Genomic DNA, 19,045 nt, shown 5'->3' on the forward strand with positions numbered 1-19,045 from the left:
CCCCACCGGTGAAATGGAACCAATAGTGACCTATCTTGCAGAGCTGCAAAGGAGGCGTTGGACTTGCATTTGTCTTTAAAAAGGAAAAAAAGAATGCTATAAGGCAACGGAGGATTTCGCCAAAAACATTTATCTTTGCCGGATTTGTTTGGGAAGAGCAGCCTTGTGCACCAGGCAACAGAAGTCTCATCATCCTGGATGTGGGGGATTGGAGCAGGGAAAAAGAGAGATCTTGAAGCCTGGACTTGGGACTCTGCTCACACCAGCACAGGTCTACAAGCTGATTACACACAGGACACACAACCAACCCACAGCAGGCACAACTGCACCATTAGCTTCCACAGTGCACTGGCAGTGACAGCAGCATGGATTACCAAGCACTGCATCAATCCTCTTTTGTTAAAAAAGGAGTGCTTTGTGAAAGGATGGGTTTGTCCAGCACTTCTGTGGATGCAACCTGAGTGCTAGCCCAGGCGATACCGGAAGCAGCATGTCAACACTCTGAATCCCTTCATGTCATCCCTACTAGGTACTGACAGTTCAACCAATATTGGCTAAACCTATTCTACACCTCTCTGGGCAGGGAAGACAGAGTGACATGAGCAGAGAAGGGAGCAGAAGGAAGAACAATGACACACCAGGAAGAAAGGAAACCAGCCCCCTGAAACATCCTATATACAGACTAGAAGCCCACAGCACTGTCACTCATAGAACTTCCTTATGGGTCAACCAGGTTCTTACAGCAAACCAGGGTCAACGTTAAACAGTGGAGGGCACTGTGTTTGAGGCCCAGAAAATAGGGGCTGCCCAAAAGATTTCAGGGGCTCTGAAATGTAAGCCTTTCACTGGGCGTCATCAGAGGGAGGCTGTCCAGCGTGGACATGGACATGGAGCATGGCATATAGGGAAATTGAGGAGTTTATGGTGCAGCGGCCTCTATACAACTTTTCAAGGATTGGTTTGGAATGTGGTGGCTGCTTCCGCTTCCTTGTCCACTATGTTTGGAGGTGCAAGGGATTTCAAATGAGGACCTAGGGAAACTTGCTGTACCCTGACCTGGCTGCTTAACCACGAGACGTTCATTACGTAGACCCCACCACACTCAACACTACCTGCAATTTACTAGGCTCAGCAGGCACATCTGCGTTCTCTCCCTCGCCGCTCTCATCTTTCACCCCAAGATCCAAGGGGGCCACCTGCTCTTGCGTGGCGAACCTCTCAAGCACGTCTTGGGACGAGGCGTGCTTCTTTTCTGAAGATGTCTTTTTGGGCCGTGGAACCACAAAGAGCATTGGGATAATGCGGCGTGGCTTCAACCCTTCCTCCTCACCAGGAGCTTCGGAGGGCAGGGCGTCGAGGGCAGGCATTGGGGGGATGCTTTCTTCCACTGATGCAGACTTGGGGGACTGGGCTTCAGGCCCCCCCTTCTCCGAACGGACCTGATGCTGCCCCTCCCGCTGCTTGAGCAAAGGTGGCTGTGGGAGTAACAGGGGAGGCAGAAGTTGTTGCAATGGGAGCTGAGGTGGCTGGGGCAAGGGGTGGGGGTGCTGCTGCTTCTTCTTCCTTTCTCCTTTTACTTTTGGGATTCGGGTCTTCGGCTTGCATTCACCTGTTTTGACAAAAGAAGATGATCAGTTCCAACAAGGCTACTGCCAAACTCACAACAACAAAGCCTCACATTAAATTCTTCCTTTCAGCCCATAACTGTAATTATTACCTGCCCTTCACTAGCAGCTCCCATGCCAGGTTACGGTGATTTAGAATTCATAATTTAAAACATTTACAAGAAGTTCCAGTCACAGGAATAGGGAGGGTCCTGAACACACACATTTCAGGAGTCAAAGACCAGGGTGTAGCACTTGCCCAAAGCTGTACATTTAAATCATCAGACACACCTCTGCAGTGAAGGAATCCTACAAGATAGGGACTACCACAGAGAATTCCCTCTTCCAGGCCACTTTCACCTGAACTTCTGAGGGCAGCAAAACTACCCAAATAGACTTCTGCTGATCTTAACACCCAAGAAAGTCTGTATAGAAGGATCCCTGCCTTAGATTCACAATTCATTATCATCAGACATTCCCTAACCAGTATTTAATCTTAAATACTCAGCTTTAAGACCTAGACCCATGTCACTTAGCCTTAAGGGCTAAAAAAATCAGCATGCTGCTGGTGCTTAATTGGAAAACTGATAATAATTTCGCACAACAATTGATTTCAGGGTGGATTAGAACCTCACTAAAGCATACCAGCAAAATAGCACCCATTAAATCTACCAAAAATTAAAATCAACCGCCTCTGCGGCAAACACCGGGGGTGGAATTCTATGCCACACTAGTGCAAGCATTTCTGCTTGGCAGACAAAACAGTATCTCCTTTCTCAGTGTGCTGTTCTGGGGGTTCTCCCAAGTTGCCCGAGCAGATTTGGGGAGATTTGGGTGGGGGGAACTTAGCTGAACCTGGCCCAGGAAGTCTTAACTTGGCATCTAGATGAAAAACAGGGCAGAATTGGTCACATCTCTCTGGGGCTGAAGTTCCACAAATGCAACACCAGTCAAAATTGCCTTTAAAAATGCTGAGATTCGCAGGATTTTATATAACACACCAGATCACCCTCTTTCCCGAAGTCTCTGATGGTGCAGGGAGACAAAGCAGAGCTTCTGCTAAAACTCTTAATTCCATCTCTGTGCTACCAACACCCTCCTTGTGTAGAAGAATACATCCCTCACCTGTTCCCAAGACGGGTGACATTCAGTGAAGTCATGTGAAGACGTGCTTCCAGTACAAATGATTCAAGAACACAGGCAGGTTTTAAACGAAAGCCTGCAATGACTTTCATCTCCTCTCTCAGTGTGAAGAGAACAGGAGTTAAGGGATGGCACAAACTGAAGTAACCGTTAATGCAAACACGGCCTAAGCGAGTGATGAGAAAGTAGAATGCTCATTGTCAGGCCAGAGAGAATGAAGAGCGAACCTCAGAAGTGACCATGAAGACGTTATAAAACTCAACATAGTCCATCTTTTATTTTTATTTTAAAAACAAACCTGTGTGGTTTCCAGATTGCTGGGTTCAGTTTCTTCTACTACTCTAAAAAAAGATCTAAGAACAGACAAGAGCTCCTTTTGTGGCAAAAGATGAGTCTTGGCTCCCCAATGCCTTCAAGCCCAGCAGTCAGACACTCGGTTTAAGTTCATTCCATACACATAAGCCCTGCCATTACACGCTGGGCAGTCAACAAAACTTGGGAAATGAGGCATTGAACAGAGACCCCTAAATCACTTCTCTGCCAAACAGCTTCTCCTGCAAGGTCTCTGAAAGCAGCGGCAGCAATGTAGGACATGAATCAAACCAGGCATTGAACTGGGGTCTATCACAAAATGCCAGTGATGCGTTTTTTTTCTTTTTCTCTCAATCCTCTCTTCTCATCTCTTTCCTGCCCAGTGCCCCCACCCTGCTCAGAAGCCACCACCATCCATTTTATCTCCCCACTGTCAACTCACGAGTGCACTTTTGAGATCGCACGCACACTCACTAGGCAGATAGATGCCTCAGTATTTTCCCATCTAGACAGAGGGCCACCCATAAAACAAAAGAGAACTCCCTACCCCCGACTGCCACTTTGTTTTCCGAGTATTCCAGTACACATGCACCCCCAAATTGAAATTTCTGCCAGCCCTCCAGTGGGTCATGATGGCAGCTGCCTCGAAACTGCTGCCTTTATTGCATTTGTAGTGAATTAATGGAACTTTATTCCCCCTCCCCCAGTAGCTTCATGAATAAAGTTATCAAGTCCATTCAAGGGACAGTAAATAATAGATGTTCCACCAAGAAAGCGCCAACCCCTCCAGCACACACACACACACACACACACTCACACACACACAATTTGATTCTTGAGAGATTGTTTTTCACCTACAAGATGTCTGGACAACTATAAAAGGTCACTCTCCTTTACGAATAGGGTACTCAAAGGGGAGTGAGATGGAAGGCAAAGAGAAATGGGGAACTGTAACCACCATCAGGAAGATTTAACAGCTCGCCTCCCAATCTTGAGATGCTGACATTAAAGCCCAGCAAAGGCTACAGGCCAGGGCTTAACACATTGCAAAGCCCGGGGAGGGGGATCAGCTAAGCCAAAGCACAGCATGGGGCTCTACGAAATGAGTAAGCTCGGAGCTAGATGAAGTTGTTAAGACTCCCCCTGCAGAAGCCTATTGCTGGCAGAAGTCTGTGTCACAACATTTCCCAGAAGCCGGTTATTCCAAGAGCCTTATTTACACCAATTTATTTAAAAATAAAATAAAGAAAAGTTAATGAGATCTAGCCAAAAATAGTCAGGGGTGCATTTGTGTAAACAATACTTCAAGATAAAGCTGGTTTTGAGGCACTGCATGAAAGGAATTTAGAATTTCCTTAGAGAAATGAATGCATCAAATGAGAAGTCAAATTGGATCTCTCCCTGGCCACAAAATGTAAGATTGCATTTACACTCCATGTTGGGTAGGGGGTGGAAGCTGCCCCCCTTCCTGCGATTACAATGCCCTGTCCTTCACTGACTTCTAAACAGGTGGCTTTGGCAGCAGTCGGTGGCAAGTGGAACTATTTCAGAGCAGGGGTGCGGAAGCTTTTTGACCTGGTGGAGCAGACCTTTTATCTCCCCAATACCTCTGGCAAGCCAACTTTTGGGAATTATCTGATGTCATTATGACATCACGTGATTAACAGGTCGGTTGCCCCTGAACACACTGGCACTCTCCCCACTAGTGATCTCAACATCTGGCACTCAGAAGCCTTATCCTCTGTGGATCTAATTCTCTTTTAAAGCCATCCACTTTTGTGGCCCTCGCTGACGAATTCCATAGTTCAACTATACATAGTGTGAAAAATGTTATTTGTCCTGAATCTTCCAACTTCCGGCTTCATGGGACGCCTACCAGTTCTAGCGTCGTGAGAGGGAGAAAACATTCCTCTATCCGCTTTCTCCGTGCCATGCATAATTTTATACACCTCTATCATGTTTCTTTTTACACACCTTTCCCTCTAAACTATAAAGCCCCCCAAATGCTGTAACCTTTCCTCACAGTTGATTTGGTAGGATGAAAGCAGCAGCAGCAGGGGGGCTTGCAAAGCTCTTTGCAAGCAGCCTTGAGCTGCTGCTTTCAACCTCTGCTGAAGAGGTTGAAAGGAGCAGGGCTGGGGAAGAGCTGAATGGGAAGCAGTCCCCTTCCCTGAGCAAGGCATGGTCCGCCAGCTGATTGCTCCTCTGCTGGATCAAGGTGCATTCTCAGCTGATGGGTGGTGTGGGGGGTACACCTTGCTTCAGCAAAGGAATAATTCTGATCCTTCTAAAATCCCCATCCTAAAATCACTGGGCAGGCAAGATGGGGAGTATTCGTGGGCTGGCCCTTTTAAGCCTGCAATCGGGGTTCTTTGTCCAATGCTTCCTGCCTTTCCGCACTTAACAGGTATGGTGATGATGATCAATATTTTTCCTTAAAGAGGCCTGCTGCCTGAGGCCAGACCCATGTCAGGTTGTTCTTCAGGAGTATGCTGTACCATTGCCACATGCGCCACGTGCAGGAGTCCATTACCCTCTCAGAAGAGCTTAAATCAATCTAGTCAACAGCCAAGGGTTACTACCTGAGATGGCTATATACACCCTTCAGGTTCAGAGGCAATTATGTCACTGAATACCAGCTGCTGAGAGCAACAACAGGCCCATGAAGGCAATTTGCCTTTGTGTCCTGCTTATGGGCTTTCTGGAAACATCTAAGTGGGCCATTGTGGGGAACAAGATGCTGGAGTATGAGATTCCCCCTCCCCCACAAGGTCTCCTTTTCTCTGTTTCTAGAGGGGACTCTGCCCTAATTATGAAGAGATGCAGATGCAACGATTCACAGAAGAAACAGTTCATAGGCACGCTTTGGAGGGGAGTCTGCACTCCTAACTCTTTTCCAAAGGCGGATTCACATCACTTCATTTCTGTACATTTCATTGACTGGCAACTGTACACGCAACCATCTCCATGAATGAGAACTGTACTTGAGAGAAAAATACTCTGCAGTTGTCTGACGCTACTCACAGATGAATTGCTTGCCACTTATTTCCTTCACACAATTTAGGGTTGTTGTTTTTTGCACATTTACTTATAAGGTCTGAGTGGGAGCCTGAAGAAAAGGCTGGCTCTCCGCTCCAGAGCTCACAATAAACAAGCACTGCTTCCTAAGGTTTCAACAGAAAATAAGTAAGTCCAGGCTGATAACAGCAACATCCGAGAAGCAGCATCAAAAGCTACTCAGCCACAAAGTCAGAATTTCAGTAACAGGGCTGGAAGAAAAGTCTCCATCCCACCGATGCAGGCAGTTAAGCAGTTGCCAGTAGCGGAGCTCAGCTCCAATTTAAAAGCTGTTCATCTTGAACACAGCAATTCATCTTCCCCTCTTCTCTTCTCAAGGCTCCTCAGCTCTGCCTGTGCCACTTATCTCTCATCCCCCCAGGAGACATCGGCATTTTTCAGGCCATTTATTCCATGCTGTAACTGTTGGGGCTCGTACAGAAGCCAAGCACGTCCTGCTCAATGTGCTGTTGGCTCTTTCAAGATGGAGCGGCAGGGAGTCACTTGCTCTGGTTGTGCAACTCCTTTGCCGCACACCAGTGGCTCCTTGCCTAAGGAGTAAAACAAATGGGTCCAACAAAATCTAGGAGCGACAAGGACTGGGAGCAGTGTATTGTATTCCTGGCTTTCCTGCACAAAATTATTGCAGAATCAAGCTACTGAAAAAAGAAACATGGGCAGATCCCAATTAAATCAGGGTTGTACAATGCAATGTTTGCAAAGAATTTTTTTACCCTGCCTTTTCATTTCAAAAAGTGTCCAAAGAAGCTAAAAAATCAGTATTTTATTAAACACAAACACATTACACACATGCAAGAGTGGAACAGGAGGAATATTCCCCAAACCTCTGATTGCTAAAGGCACACTTCTTTTCTGAACAGATAGGTAGCAGTGTTGGTCTGCCATAGTCAAAATAAAAAAATTCCTTCCAGTAGCACCTTAATTTTTTTATTTTGACTATGGCAGACCAACACGGCTACCTATCTGTAACTGGAACTATGGAAGGCACCACATTGAGCCGCATGAAATGGAAGTCCATCAACCTCACCAAGAAACTTGCACAGGTACAGACTGATATCTTCTTTCTTACTAAATGCAAGAACCTGGACATTATACCCAAGGGTCTTAGAATTAAGAACCCTCTACAATCCACGTATCCCACTGAATATGCAAGAAAACTATGCAACACTTTCTCTAAGAAGCTGCTCAAACATCTGATCAGCGTTCTCTACTCTAAACAGAAGCTAATAAAGGAGGAACTCCTTGTATTGGACAACTCTATCAGGAACCACCAAGCTTGGCAAGAGTTCCAAAAGGAAAAACAAAACATTTACCACTCTCAACTGGAGCTAACTTAGTTGGTCTTTAAGGTGCTACTGGAAGGAATTTTTTTATTTTTCTTTTCTGAAATTAAACTGAAGGCATGCTTCCCTCTTGCAGTCAAAGAGGGTTAACTTTTTGAGTTCCTACGGAGTTAATAGTTATCCATTCTCAGAGAAGCCCACCTGCTTTGCTTATGACCATACCTCCCCTAAGAACAGGTAATTCTGCTGTGTCATGAATGACTGGATGATCCAATCACTTCTGAAAAAGGCATACAAAAAAATTATCTCCCCACCCCACTCAACATAAGCTATTTGGACAGAAGAAATGCAAAACAGGGAAACATGTTGAGATGCAGTAGGCAGCCTCTTCTCTGAGTTCTCAGGAGACTTAATTTTAATTAAATGTGTTTTTCAGAACACATTAATGTCCCTCAACCCACAGTCGGAGGAGTAATGGAGCAGAGCCTTTGCGATAGAAATCTAAGTTCTACAACTTGAAGCCCGCCCACCACAAACTAGCTTATTCTATTTCTGCTAGCCGTTTTTATGTTGTGAACTGCCCTGAGATCTGTGGGTGAAGGGTGGTATACCAATTTAATAAATGAAAGAAAAATAATGAATGGCAAAGGGTTGTGCAGGATAAAGAAGTGACACTGCTTTGATACTGGAAGTCCTGCTCAGGCACCCTGCTCCCAGTAGCCATAAGCAAACTGTAGCCTCCTGTCATTTTATTTAAGAATGGAAATGAAGAATTTAAGAATTTTTCACCTTCTACTAATGCTCCCTTATGACCAATCAGAGTAATATATATTTCTCACCACCTAGTTTTTAACCCGCCTGTCAAATTTCTTACATTTCCACACAGTGGAATTACAAGCTGAGGGATTGCTGGTGTTAGAACATAAGAATATGAGAAGGGGCCTGAAGCTGGAGAAGAGCGAAGGTGAATCTAGTCCCACATCCTATTCTCACAATGGCCAACAAGGTGCCTCTAGGAAGCTTGCAAGTGGGATTTTAAGTGTTGGTTGTATTATGCTCTTTATTATTGCTTTTAGAAATTGTGTTGTGCTTTCTTATTGATTATATGTTTTGCGGTTATGCTGCACGCCACTCGGGGTACCGTTCGTAGAGAAGCTGGATATATAAGCAAACAAATAAATGCTGCTGCTGATTACACTGCGCCCCTCAGAATCTTCCACAAGCCTCCCTTGTTCTAATGAAAGGTGTAGCAGCCACACAGATGAGAGATTCCACCCTTTCCAAAGTACAGAAGAAAAATGTATGTCTTTTAGAAAAGCTTAAGCAGCTTTGGAAGAAACTTCCAAGGCCTGTCAAGAAAGCTATTTTAGGCTGAATTCTTAATAGCTGTAGTAAATGATGATATATTTCAGCAAGCATAGATTTCATTTTGGCAAAGAAGCCACGGTACTCTCCAAAAGAACCAACAATGCCCAGTGAGAATTTGACAACTGAATTCTGGAGAAATCGCCCCACTTTTGCCCTCTTGTGCCTCAAAGGTGTCATTCTGAAGGGCTTCACTGGCTGCATTTGGGCAAAATTGGGAAGCAGCAAAGAACAGCTTGCTTTCACCATGATGTGCACGAGCTGTATGCTGGTTCGCACAGCTCAAGCAAACCCTCTTTGCTCCCCCCTTAGTCCAGGGGAAAATGAACCCAGAGGTTAGCATTACACCCAGACCCACACTCGCAGTTCCTTTCCCCCATGAATTCTGGTTTGGACAATGCTAAGCCAGCTGCTCTGTGGTTTGTACCCTTGCTGGGCGAAGGACGAGGGCAACCAGAAACACTTCAAGCTGCCTGCACCCACAAACAGTCAGGATTTTGTGTCGTAAAGCTGGGAATGATCTTGAAAGCCATTCCCAGTCAGGTACCCTAACAGTTTTAATCAGTTTTAAGGTGGTTTCATATGGTCCTATCTTGAAGATTCTCTAGATCAGTGGGAGAGCCGCTTCTGCGGGTTGGGATCATTGCCATCAGTGAGCCGCTGAGTTCATTTGCGGCCCCTTCTACCAATCTCTCTCTAGAGGAAGAGTCTGGCACCTGGACTGTGATATCCACTGCCAAGAGCCATAAGAAATGGTCCCCCCTGCCACCACCAACATATCCTTAATTATATTGTATCTTTGTGTGGAACTTAATTTAAAGTTGCTTTGGGAGGCCATCTTGGCTGAAAAGTAGGGCATAAACATAGTCAAGGCTTGCTTACAAAGTCCGCTGGCATTATGCTCGTGAAGTGTTCCGAAAACTCCAGTGTCCTATTTACTCACTTGCTGAAGAGAGACAGCAAAGCCTCTTTTTCCAGCAGCTCATGACATTTCTGCGCTGGGAGAGATAGAGCACTCGGTCCCTGTCTCCACCAGGCAATTCTTTGTTGAATCTGGTTAGCAGGTGAGTGCTAAAATGTAAGCCTGATCTAGAGGGGCAAGAAACATTTTTAATAAGAGCTTAGATGTTCATGATATAGAGTTCTATAATGTCCAATAAGCCTTACCCTCTTTGCCATCCAAGGCTTTGTTTTTGTCCTCTTCATCCAAACTCGGGACTCTCCTCGGCTCCTCCTTCACCTTCACCTCATCCAAGGCAGTCTCCATCCCCATGGCATCCCCAAGCAACTTTTGGTCCTGTGTCTTATGCCTTCGGGATTGGCTTCGTTTTCTGTTAGCCCTGGATTTGGGAAGGGAAAGAAATGGTAATGCCTCATGAAAGGAAAGGCTCTGGCGGAGGAAGGAAAGCAATTGCTTGGAAGCAATTTTGTAGCAGGATCACCTGGATGAATTTTACCCTTATGATTTCTATATAATCATCTATCCATATATATCCATATATAAGCATCTATATTTATGATGATTCTTATACAGTGGTGCCCCGCAAGACGAATGCCTCGCAAGACGAAAAAATCGCTAGACGAAGGAGTTTTCCGTTTTTTGAGTTGTTCCGCAAGACGAATTTCCCTATGGGCTTGCTTCGCAAGACTAAACGTCTTGCGAGTTCTTGCGAGTTTGTTTCCTTTTTCTTAAAGCCGCTAAGCCGTTAATAGCCGCGCTTTGCAAGACGAAGAGACTTGCGGAACGGATTAATTTCGTCTTGCGAGGCACCACTGTATACCCGTGTATCTAACTGATTTTGAATCTGCATAGCTAAATGCTTAGATTTTAGAAATCCAAAAATGACCTCTGCCCCATTTCTCTCCCCCTTGTTCTTCTAATGTACTCAACATCTCGCTAACATAGTAGGAAGCAATAAATCTGATGTGCTGGCACTTTCCTCTGTCCAGGCAAGCTCCTCAGCAGCTAAAAACAGGAAAACACTAACCACAATGTTCTAGACAGAAGCAGATGCTGTGTGGGGGTTATCCGTATTATCAACGGACAAAATTAAGTTTCTTTTCCTCTTTATTATTGTAAATTGGGGAAAAGGTCAGGCTGATGTACCATCTGAGGAAAGAAGAAGTTGGGGAGTATTCTTTACATGGTCAGGGGAAAGGCTTATGTATGTGCTCATTGGTTCGATTTTTGCTGCTATATGCAATTATATACGATTATGTCATGTTTTAGGATGGATGTACTCAGGTATAAAGCCTTACTCCGCTAGGGCTTCGGGGCCCAGTCTTTGGAAATCATTCCACTGGGTCATTATTGCTCTGCAATAAAATATCACTTTCTCTTTCTCCATTGCTGCGCCTGCCAATTCTTGGACACAATTTGAGTGGGCCACAGGTACTCTATAAATCCTTGCAGCAATTTCATAAGAGAGATCAGGATAGCTAACATTGTAACGAGCCAGGCAATAGGTCAGAGCAAACATATGAAGAAAACCTTTCTGAAGACCCTTAGTGGGCGCAAATGGGGGGGGGGATTCTAATGTGCTCAGAAGGACCCCATGTATGCACAGCTCAGTCCACCAGTCTCAGCAACAGGCCTGAAGATGGAGAGGGCGGAGCTTTGTTAATGGGTATAATCACCCTCTGTGTACATGAAGACAGAACAGAATAGGTTTCAAATCAACGAATCAGGGTGACCCAATCTTGGCTGAAAAACAGGTCATATTAAGGCATGGGTAGGCAAACTAAGGCCGATGGGCTGGATCCAGCCCAATCGCCTTCTAAATCTGGCATGCGGACGATCCAGGAATCAGCATGTTTTTACATGAGTAGAATGTGTGCTTTTATTTAAAATGCATCTCTGGGTTATTTGTGGGGCATAGGAATTCATTCATTCCCCCCCCCCCATATAGTCCAGCCCCCAACATACCTGTATTAAGGGATGAATAAAGATCAGAAATAAAGGCATGGAACATCCTGATATTAAAGTCTGGAAGAATGTTTGTACTGTATATATTTTTTTAAAGCAAATTTTTTAGAATCATAGAATCATAGAGTTGGAAGAGACCACAAGGGCCATCGAGTCCAACCCGCTGCCAAGCAGGAAACATGCCCCCAAATTATCAGTTTAAAATTAAAATGCCCCCAAATTATCAGTTTCATAACTAATGGAAAAAATGGATTTGAATAAAGGAATACAGATTGTTGGTATTAAAGTCTGGAAGAATGTTTGTACTGTATATATATTTTTAAAGCAATTTTTTTTAAATGCTCCAAAATTATCAGTTTCATAACTAATGGAAAAAAAATGATTTGAATAAAGGAATGCAGATTGTTGGTAACCAATGAGAAGTGTCGAAGCCTCAAAGAGAGAGAGGGAAGTCAACTAACATAACAGGGATTCAAACAAGTTTACTGGAACAGAAAGCAAGTGAATGTAAGGGAAGAAAGATAAGAAGAAATATAAATATAATTTCTTTCTGGGAGCCTTTTGTATAGAATACTCAAATTATGGTTTGTATCCTTTGAACAATTTTGTGTATCTCATTAATTCCCGCCCCCTTTATTATTGTATTTTTTCTTTTTTTCCTTTTCTTTTTCTTTATTGAGGTGTAATTATTAATTTATTCTTTCTCTGTAATTTTCATAAATAAATAACAAAACAGAACAGAACAGAACAATCAGTTGTAGTCCTGGATCCCCAGAGCTCATAAGATGTCCCTTCCCTTCCTCTCTATCTCCTTGTGCAACAACAGCTGCCTAATACAGCCAAAATTGTGCGGGTTTTGAGTTTTTTTGCAGGAAGCAATGTTGCCTTTACTCGGTGTTTCTGATAAAGCAAACATCCTACATGCAGACACAAGTGACAGCCAAGAGGCGACACAACTGTGTTCGTAACAAACATCTTTCTGAAGGATTTTTTTTTAAAGTTGAAAAAAACTTCTCTGAAGCACAGAAGCAAAATTTACCAACACCTGTCTGTAAATACTCTCTCCCCGACCTCTGTGTATGTATATGTGTGAGCATGTGTGTGCATGCATAGCTACATCTCTGTTAATTAAGTTGCTTCCTGTTGCTTTCAACCCATTAAGTGTCCCCGTGCCTCTGGTCTCCTGCATGCCATTGGTTTCAGCAAACAGATGTGGCTTAAAAGGAAAGAAGGAAGGAAGGAAGGAAGGAAGGAAGGAAGGAAGGAAGGAAGGGCCAATCAGTGCCAAAGAAGGATATAATTTTTTTATGTACGCCACAACAGCAGCAAGAATACTCATCGCAAAGTATTGGAAGACACAAGACTTGCCCACTCTGGAAGAATGGCAGATGAAGGTGATTGACTACATGGAGATGGCCGAGATGACTGGCAGAATCCGAGACCAGGGAGACGAGTTGGTGGAAGAAGATTGGAAAAAGTTTAAAGAATATCTACAGAAATATTGTAAAATTTATGAATGTTAAATAGATGTTGGATGGAAAATAAGAGATGTTGGTAAAAAGATTAATAAGAATATGTTAATATAGATTGATAATGAGGCAAAATGCATTTTTAATATAGGTTAAGATCTTGAGTAAAGTTAAGGATAGAGGGTAAGGATTTGCTGAATTAAATATCTGAACTGGAATAGAAAAAGGGAGGTGTGAGGAGGTCAAGAAACTAGTGATGAAGTATAAGATATGAAAATCCTAATCTTTTTTCTGTTTTGTTTGTTGGTATTCTTTGTTCTTCTTTTTCTTTTTTGTTATTTCGATAAATGTTTCTTTTTTTCTTTTTTTCTGTACTTTTATTAATTGTTCAATAAATTTTATTTTTAAAAGAAAAAGAAAGAAAGAAAGAAAGAAAGAAAGTAAGAAAGAAAGAAAGAAGGAAAGAAGAGCCCCCACATATTGTGGTCCCCTCTCCACTCTCTTCTCAGCCACTACCAATATAGCACACAGCAACTCAAGGCAACTTTAAATAATCCAAAACCTACCGCCCAAGTTTCACACCTTTTACAGCCTCTCGGTGGTGGGGGCGGGAAACATTAATTCTGTCACAGCAGAACACAGCTAACGGGAACTTTTAATGAGGCAACAAGCCCAACCGGCTGGAAGTGATGTGGGGGCTAGGTAGAGAAATGCTCTACGTCCAAAAAGAAAAAAAAGAAAAACCCAGAAAGGCAGACACTAGCAGAGGAATTACTAATGACCAGCGTTGAGCCATATGGCCCCTCTCCAAGTGAGTTTACTTCACACTTACAAGACAATTTGTTAGCAGGAACCCACCAGTGGAACCCAAGTCTTGGAATTTTGTTTCACTAAGATTCAGGAGAAGTTGCAATGCTTCCTCAGAAGGGAAGTGACAAAGTCTCCCAATTAATAACCAGATGCTTGGGGGCTATATTTTTAGCGACGGGGGGGGGGGGATTGCTTGCAGAAAAATTTGGAGCAAACTTCAGCTAGTTTAACCCCATCTCTACAAGTAGAAATCAGGAGCTGCATGCTTCACTTTCATAAAGTTACACTGCCTTCTGCATCACAATCCAGGTCTGAGGACTCATGTTATCTAAAAGTAATGTGAGCAAGGCTACTTGTCAATCTCACCACTGCTGAGAATAAACGGGGTAACTTAGCCAAGACCCTGAGGAACCGCCAGTTACAGACATTCTCATAGACTGCTGAAAATACCTACAAGTCCAGCACCCCATGGATGACTCCTACGTTGACCCTCTTGACATGAACAGGAGTGTATTCTGTCTAACTTCACACTTGGATCATATCTGGATCCTTCAGCCGAGGAAGACAAACCTCTCCCACATCCATGACATCAAATTGGATAAGCTATACAGATATCCTTTCTGTAAAAACTAACCTCCACTGCCTGGCCTCTCACTGACCAGACAGTTCAACATATCCAAGACCAGCTGGGAACCCATCAGGGAAGAAAAGGCAAGATAATAAACACAAATGCAACGAAACAATCCTTCATGTCTTTTCTGGTTTCCTATCCCAGATTGTAAACTGTCCTGTGATCTTCAGGTGAAGGGTGGTATAGACATTTTAATAACAATAACAATAACAATACCCTTGCTCTGCTCTACAGCCTATTTCTCTGCTCAAGGTCTTGCTCATGGCCGTTGTTGGCACCTTGAAATACAGAGGTGCCTCGCAAGACGAAAAGAATCCGTTCTGTGATTCTCTTCGTCTAGCGGTTTTTTTGTCTTGCGAAGCAAGCCCATTGACGGATTAGCGGATTAGTGCTATTAGCGGCTTATCTGCTGATCGGATCAGCTGATAAGCGGCTTAGCGGCTTAGAAAAAGGGGGGGAAAGGGGAAAAAACCAGCAGGAGCTCGCAAGACATTGTCGTCTTGCGAAGCAAGCCCATAGGAGATTCGTTTTGCAAAGCACCTCCAAAACGGAAAACTCTTTTGTCTAGCGAGTTTTCCGTCTTGCGAGGCATTCGTCTTGCGGGCCACCACTGTAAGTCACAAGTAAAATAGATCTCGGAGACCTGAGCCACGGCTGGATGCCCTCTTGCCTGCAGGACAACTCCAACTGGGGTAAGGCACAGTCCTGCTTTGCAGAAAAGAACCAACTGCAGGAGAAAGAAGGGAGACCCCTCTAATATACAAGAATAAGTTTTTACTGAGCCGAATGCATTTTTAACAAAGCTCTCCCTCAGGGGCACTCTTGAACAATAAAGAACTTTGTGTGTGTGTATGTGCACCTGGAGGTTTCCTCCCTCTGGATCCAACCAGCACAGCTGCTGTGACTTTTTGGATCTCCTTGGAAAGCTGTTTTGGCCAATATTCTAATGCAAGACTTAGTCATCTAGGACTAGGCAGAATACGGAGGTAAAAAGGTAAGAAGCAGCTAAGGGAGGAGAGCTATAAATAACATGGTGAATGAGCAAGTACTTGACCATCTCCAGGTAAGGCTAGGAAAGGACTTCTGTCCGAATCTCTGGAGAGCTGATGCCAGTTAGGGTAGCCCGTACTAAGATAAACTAACCAATGGTTTCTATAACACAGCTTTCTAGGAAGGGCAGCATACTCCTAGAAGGATTTGGTTCTTCCCCATCAGTGTTTCCACTAAACTTCCTCATGTAGAGGCTGCTTTCTTCCTAAAGCGTGCTTGATTTGGGGTGGGTGGGGAGGGTGGAGCAGGAGACACACACATACACTTGGTTTCATGCCTTGTGGCAGAACAAAACATTTATAAAAACCTTCAAATCCAATGAAAGTCTGTGGAATGGGATCACTGCTCTCTATTGACAATCCACTCTGTTGACCAATTAGCTTTAGCCACAATCAATTAACCGTTATGTAAATAGCAGCCATGTTTCAAGCCAACAGCTTCACTAAGTTAGGCAGATTTGGGGACAAAATCAGCTACATGCTTGATAAATAAGAGTCAAGGGCAGTGTGACAAATGGCTCCTGGCAGAGATGGGAAAGTAATGCAAATTTCTTAGGTGCCAGCACACATTTTTAGGAGCCTGCAATATCTAGTTGTCAGGCACCAGGTCTGCACAGGGCAGGGAAAATCTGTTAAAATTCCTCTTTTTTTTTGGCAGCCCAGACACCCAGGTGCCTGGGATTTTTCCAGCCCTGGTTCCCAGCAGGTCATACTCAGCTGACAGTAGGGCCTGTGTGCCCTGCTAGAGGATGAGAAGGGACGATTAAAGGCAACTTGAAAAACTGGATCCTCAGCCAACCATCCTCTACTCTGCCAGGAGCAGACATGATAGGATTGCTGATTTAGAGTTAACAAGGTTTTCAAGCAGAAAAATGGTATTGCTAGCATGGTAGTCTGCCCGAGCAGAGAAAATGCATTTTGGTTTAAAACCATAAAACACTTTTAAGCAAGAGAGGTTTGAGGGTGAGGAATGCAGGAAGGAGAAGGAGAAACAAAAGCAAAAATTAAAATAAGTAAAAGGTGATTGTACCTGTGAGGTTATGCTAGCTAGCAAATAATTTGCAGCGGTAAGTGATGGAAGCATGACATACATATATGCAGAGCACACTTGAAGCTGGACTGAGAGCATAAGCTGCTTCATGAGGCATAACGACCACAGAGTGCAAGCACTGTAATGCTGCTGCTGACAATTGACAAATGACATAACAGAGAGCTACGAAAATAATGAGGAGGAGGAGAAGAGGCTAAGAGAGCAAAGTGCATTAAGTTGAGGGTGGGGCAGGAGGGGAGAAAAGAGAGAGGATAACATTTGTACCTCACTAATGGTCATTATTCCACTGTGATGACCATTTAGAGGTCAGGCATCAGATTTGCCGTGAATCCTTTATGAAAGGACTAATTAAGCAGACAACTATCTTAAATTCTCTCTCTCTCTCTCTCATCACACACACACACACACACACACACACACACACAAAATTACTAACACTATATAGTCTTCTGAAGTGTGATGGGGCCTAGAAGCCTGTGCATGCCCTGGTACAGATGGTGTCCTCCCTGCCATTGCCTGCTTCACATTACAGTGGTACCTCTAGTTACAAACTTAATTTGTTCCGGAGGTCCGTTCTTAATATGAAACTGTTCTTGCTAATGGGGCCTCTTGCTGCTGCTGCGCCACCAGCACACGATTTCCGTTCTCATCCTGGGGCAAAGTTCTCAACTAGAGGTAACTCTTCCAGGTTAAAATAAAAAAATTCCTTCCAGTAGCACCTTAAAGACCAACTAAGTTAGTTCTAGGTATGAGCTTTCGTGTGCATGCACACTTCTTCAGATACACAGTGTAAAGCTCATACCTAGAACTAACTTAGTTGGTCTTTAAGGTGCTACTGGAAGGATTTTTTTTATTTTGACTATGGCAGACCAACAGGGCTACCTATCTGTATCTTCCAGGTTAGCGGAGTTTGTAACCTGAAGCGTTTATAACCTGAGGTGTTTGTAACTCAAGGTACCACTGTACTTCCTAGGGAGGTTTCATCCAAGGTATCCAGAACTCTGGGAACTGCATCTCCTATGACCTCTAGTGCATTGAGTGCGCCATGTATGTGAAGCACTCTCCAAGCTCTTCCAGGCTTAAACGGAGAATCTCAGTTGAGATTAGGACACTTTCTAGATGTAGGTACCCTGTATGTCACAATCTATTGAAGAAATGTAAACCGATCCTAGTAATAACAGAACTGACTCCCATACTGGTTTTGGTTTTTTAAATAGCTTTAGAGGACATAAGACCTTTGGGAAGTTTTTTAGTAGAGGCAAGTGAAATCCACCACTGGAGCAACTGGAAGAAATAATGGGATGGGGAAAGGAGAAAGGCACAAAGGCACTCCAAGCCTTCTTCTGCAATAGTAAGGGCTGGAAACTTGTTTCAAAAATGAACACTCAAACTGGGAGGGAAATGTTCTCAGGATATTAAACTCTATGACAGATAAGTCCGCTCTATGCTAACATAAAGTGTACAGAAGTGGAGAATATACAGACAGCCCCGGCTGTATCAAGATCTCCGCACTAGGATTCTGAAACTGAATCCTGACTGGTATAATAAATTGAGTGTGGCAAATAAGCTTGACACTCGATAGCCATCTAAAACGCAAGAGCAAGCGAGCGCAGCTCAAGTCAGACATGTCAACATTAAATGACCTGACAGGGATATTTCAAAATTATGAAAGGATTTGAGGGAGTACGATAAGGAACTATATTTTTTACACTGGAATGGAGAGGGGGGAAACTAAAAACAACGGAAGCAGCATTCTATTGTCATAAATTAGGTGTTAGCCTGCAACTCACTCAGGTAAGGTTTGTTCTCTTCCAGAAAGCAGAAATGCACAAAAAATGCTATCTAGTTCAGAAAAAAAGTTGAATTGCACAGCCATGTTATATAAAGGCCCATCATTGTAGATATTTTAAAGGTTGGCACAAAAGACTGCAAAACTTGTGGGGTGTTTTCTATGACACAAAAAAGCTACCACAGTTGAAAGTCAGCAGGAAGTGGGAGGGAGAGTTTTGAAGGCAGCATTCCAATGGCTTCAAGTTGCAAGAAAGGAGATTCCAACTAAACATTTGGAAAAAACTTTCTGACAGAAAGAGCTGTTTGACAGTGGAACAGACTCCCACGAAAGGTGGTGGTTTTTAAACAGAGGTTGGGTGGTCATCTGTCATGGATTCTTTAGCTGAGATCCCTGCATTGCAGGGGGTTGGGCTAGATGACACCTTGGGATCCCTTTCAACTCTAAGATTCTATGATTAAAAAGAAATAAAGCAAATAACAGCAGGTACTCTTGCAGATATTGGGTTTGCTGAGCAGGCGGGGGGGCATGCCCT

General features: G+C 43.8%; 1 protein-coding gene across 4 annotated transcripts in view; it reads right to left on the reverse strand.

Annotated features, from left to right (window-relative positions):
• KDM4B (lysine demethylase 4B) overlaps nucleotides 1-19,045 on the reverse strand; it is a 188,554-nt gene that overhangs the window by 49,320 nt on the left and 120,189 nt on the right. For all 4 annotated transcript variants that reach the window (XR_014520980.1, XR_014520981.1, XM_083483665.1 and 1 more), the window contains exons 10-11: nucleotides 9,953-10,125; nucleotides 1,113-1,609 (exon numbers count right to left, since the gene is read on the reverse strand). Coding sequence is in view for 2 of the 4 variants with exons in the window: in XM_083483665.1 (XP_083339791.1) it covers nucleotides 1,113-1,609; nucleotides 9,953-10,125 (670 nt within the window). In the remaining 2 variants the exon portion in view is untranslated. The remainder of the gene's footprint in view (nucleotides 1-1,112; nucleotides 1,610-9,952; nucleotides 10,126-19,045) is intronic.

Source organism: Podarcis liolepis (assembly GCF_965112155.1).
Source record: "Podarcis liolepis genome assembly, chromosome: 18".
Lineage (NCBI taxonomy): Eukaryota > Metazoa > Chordata > Lepidosauria > Squamata > Lacertidae > Podarcis > Podarcis liolepis.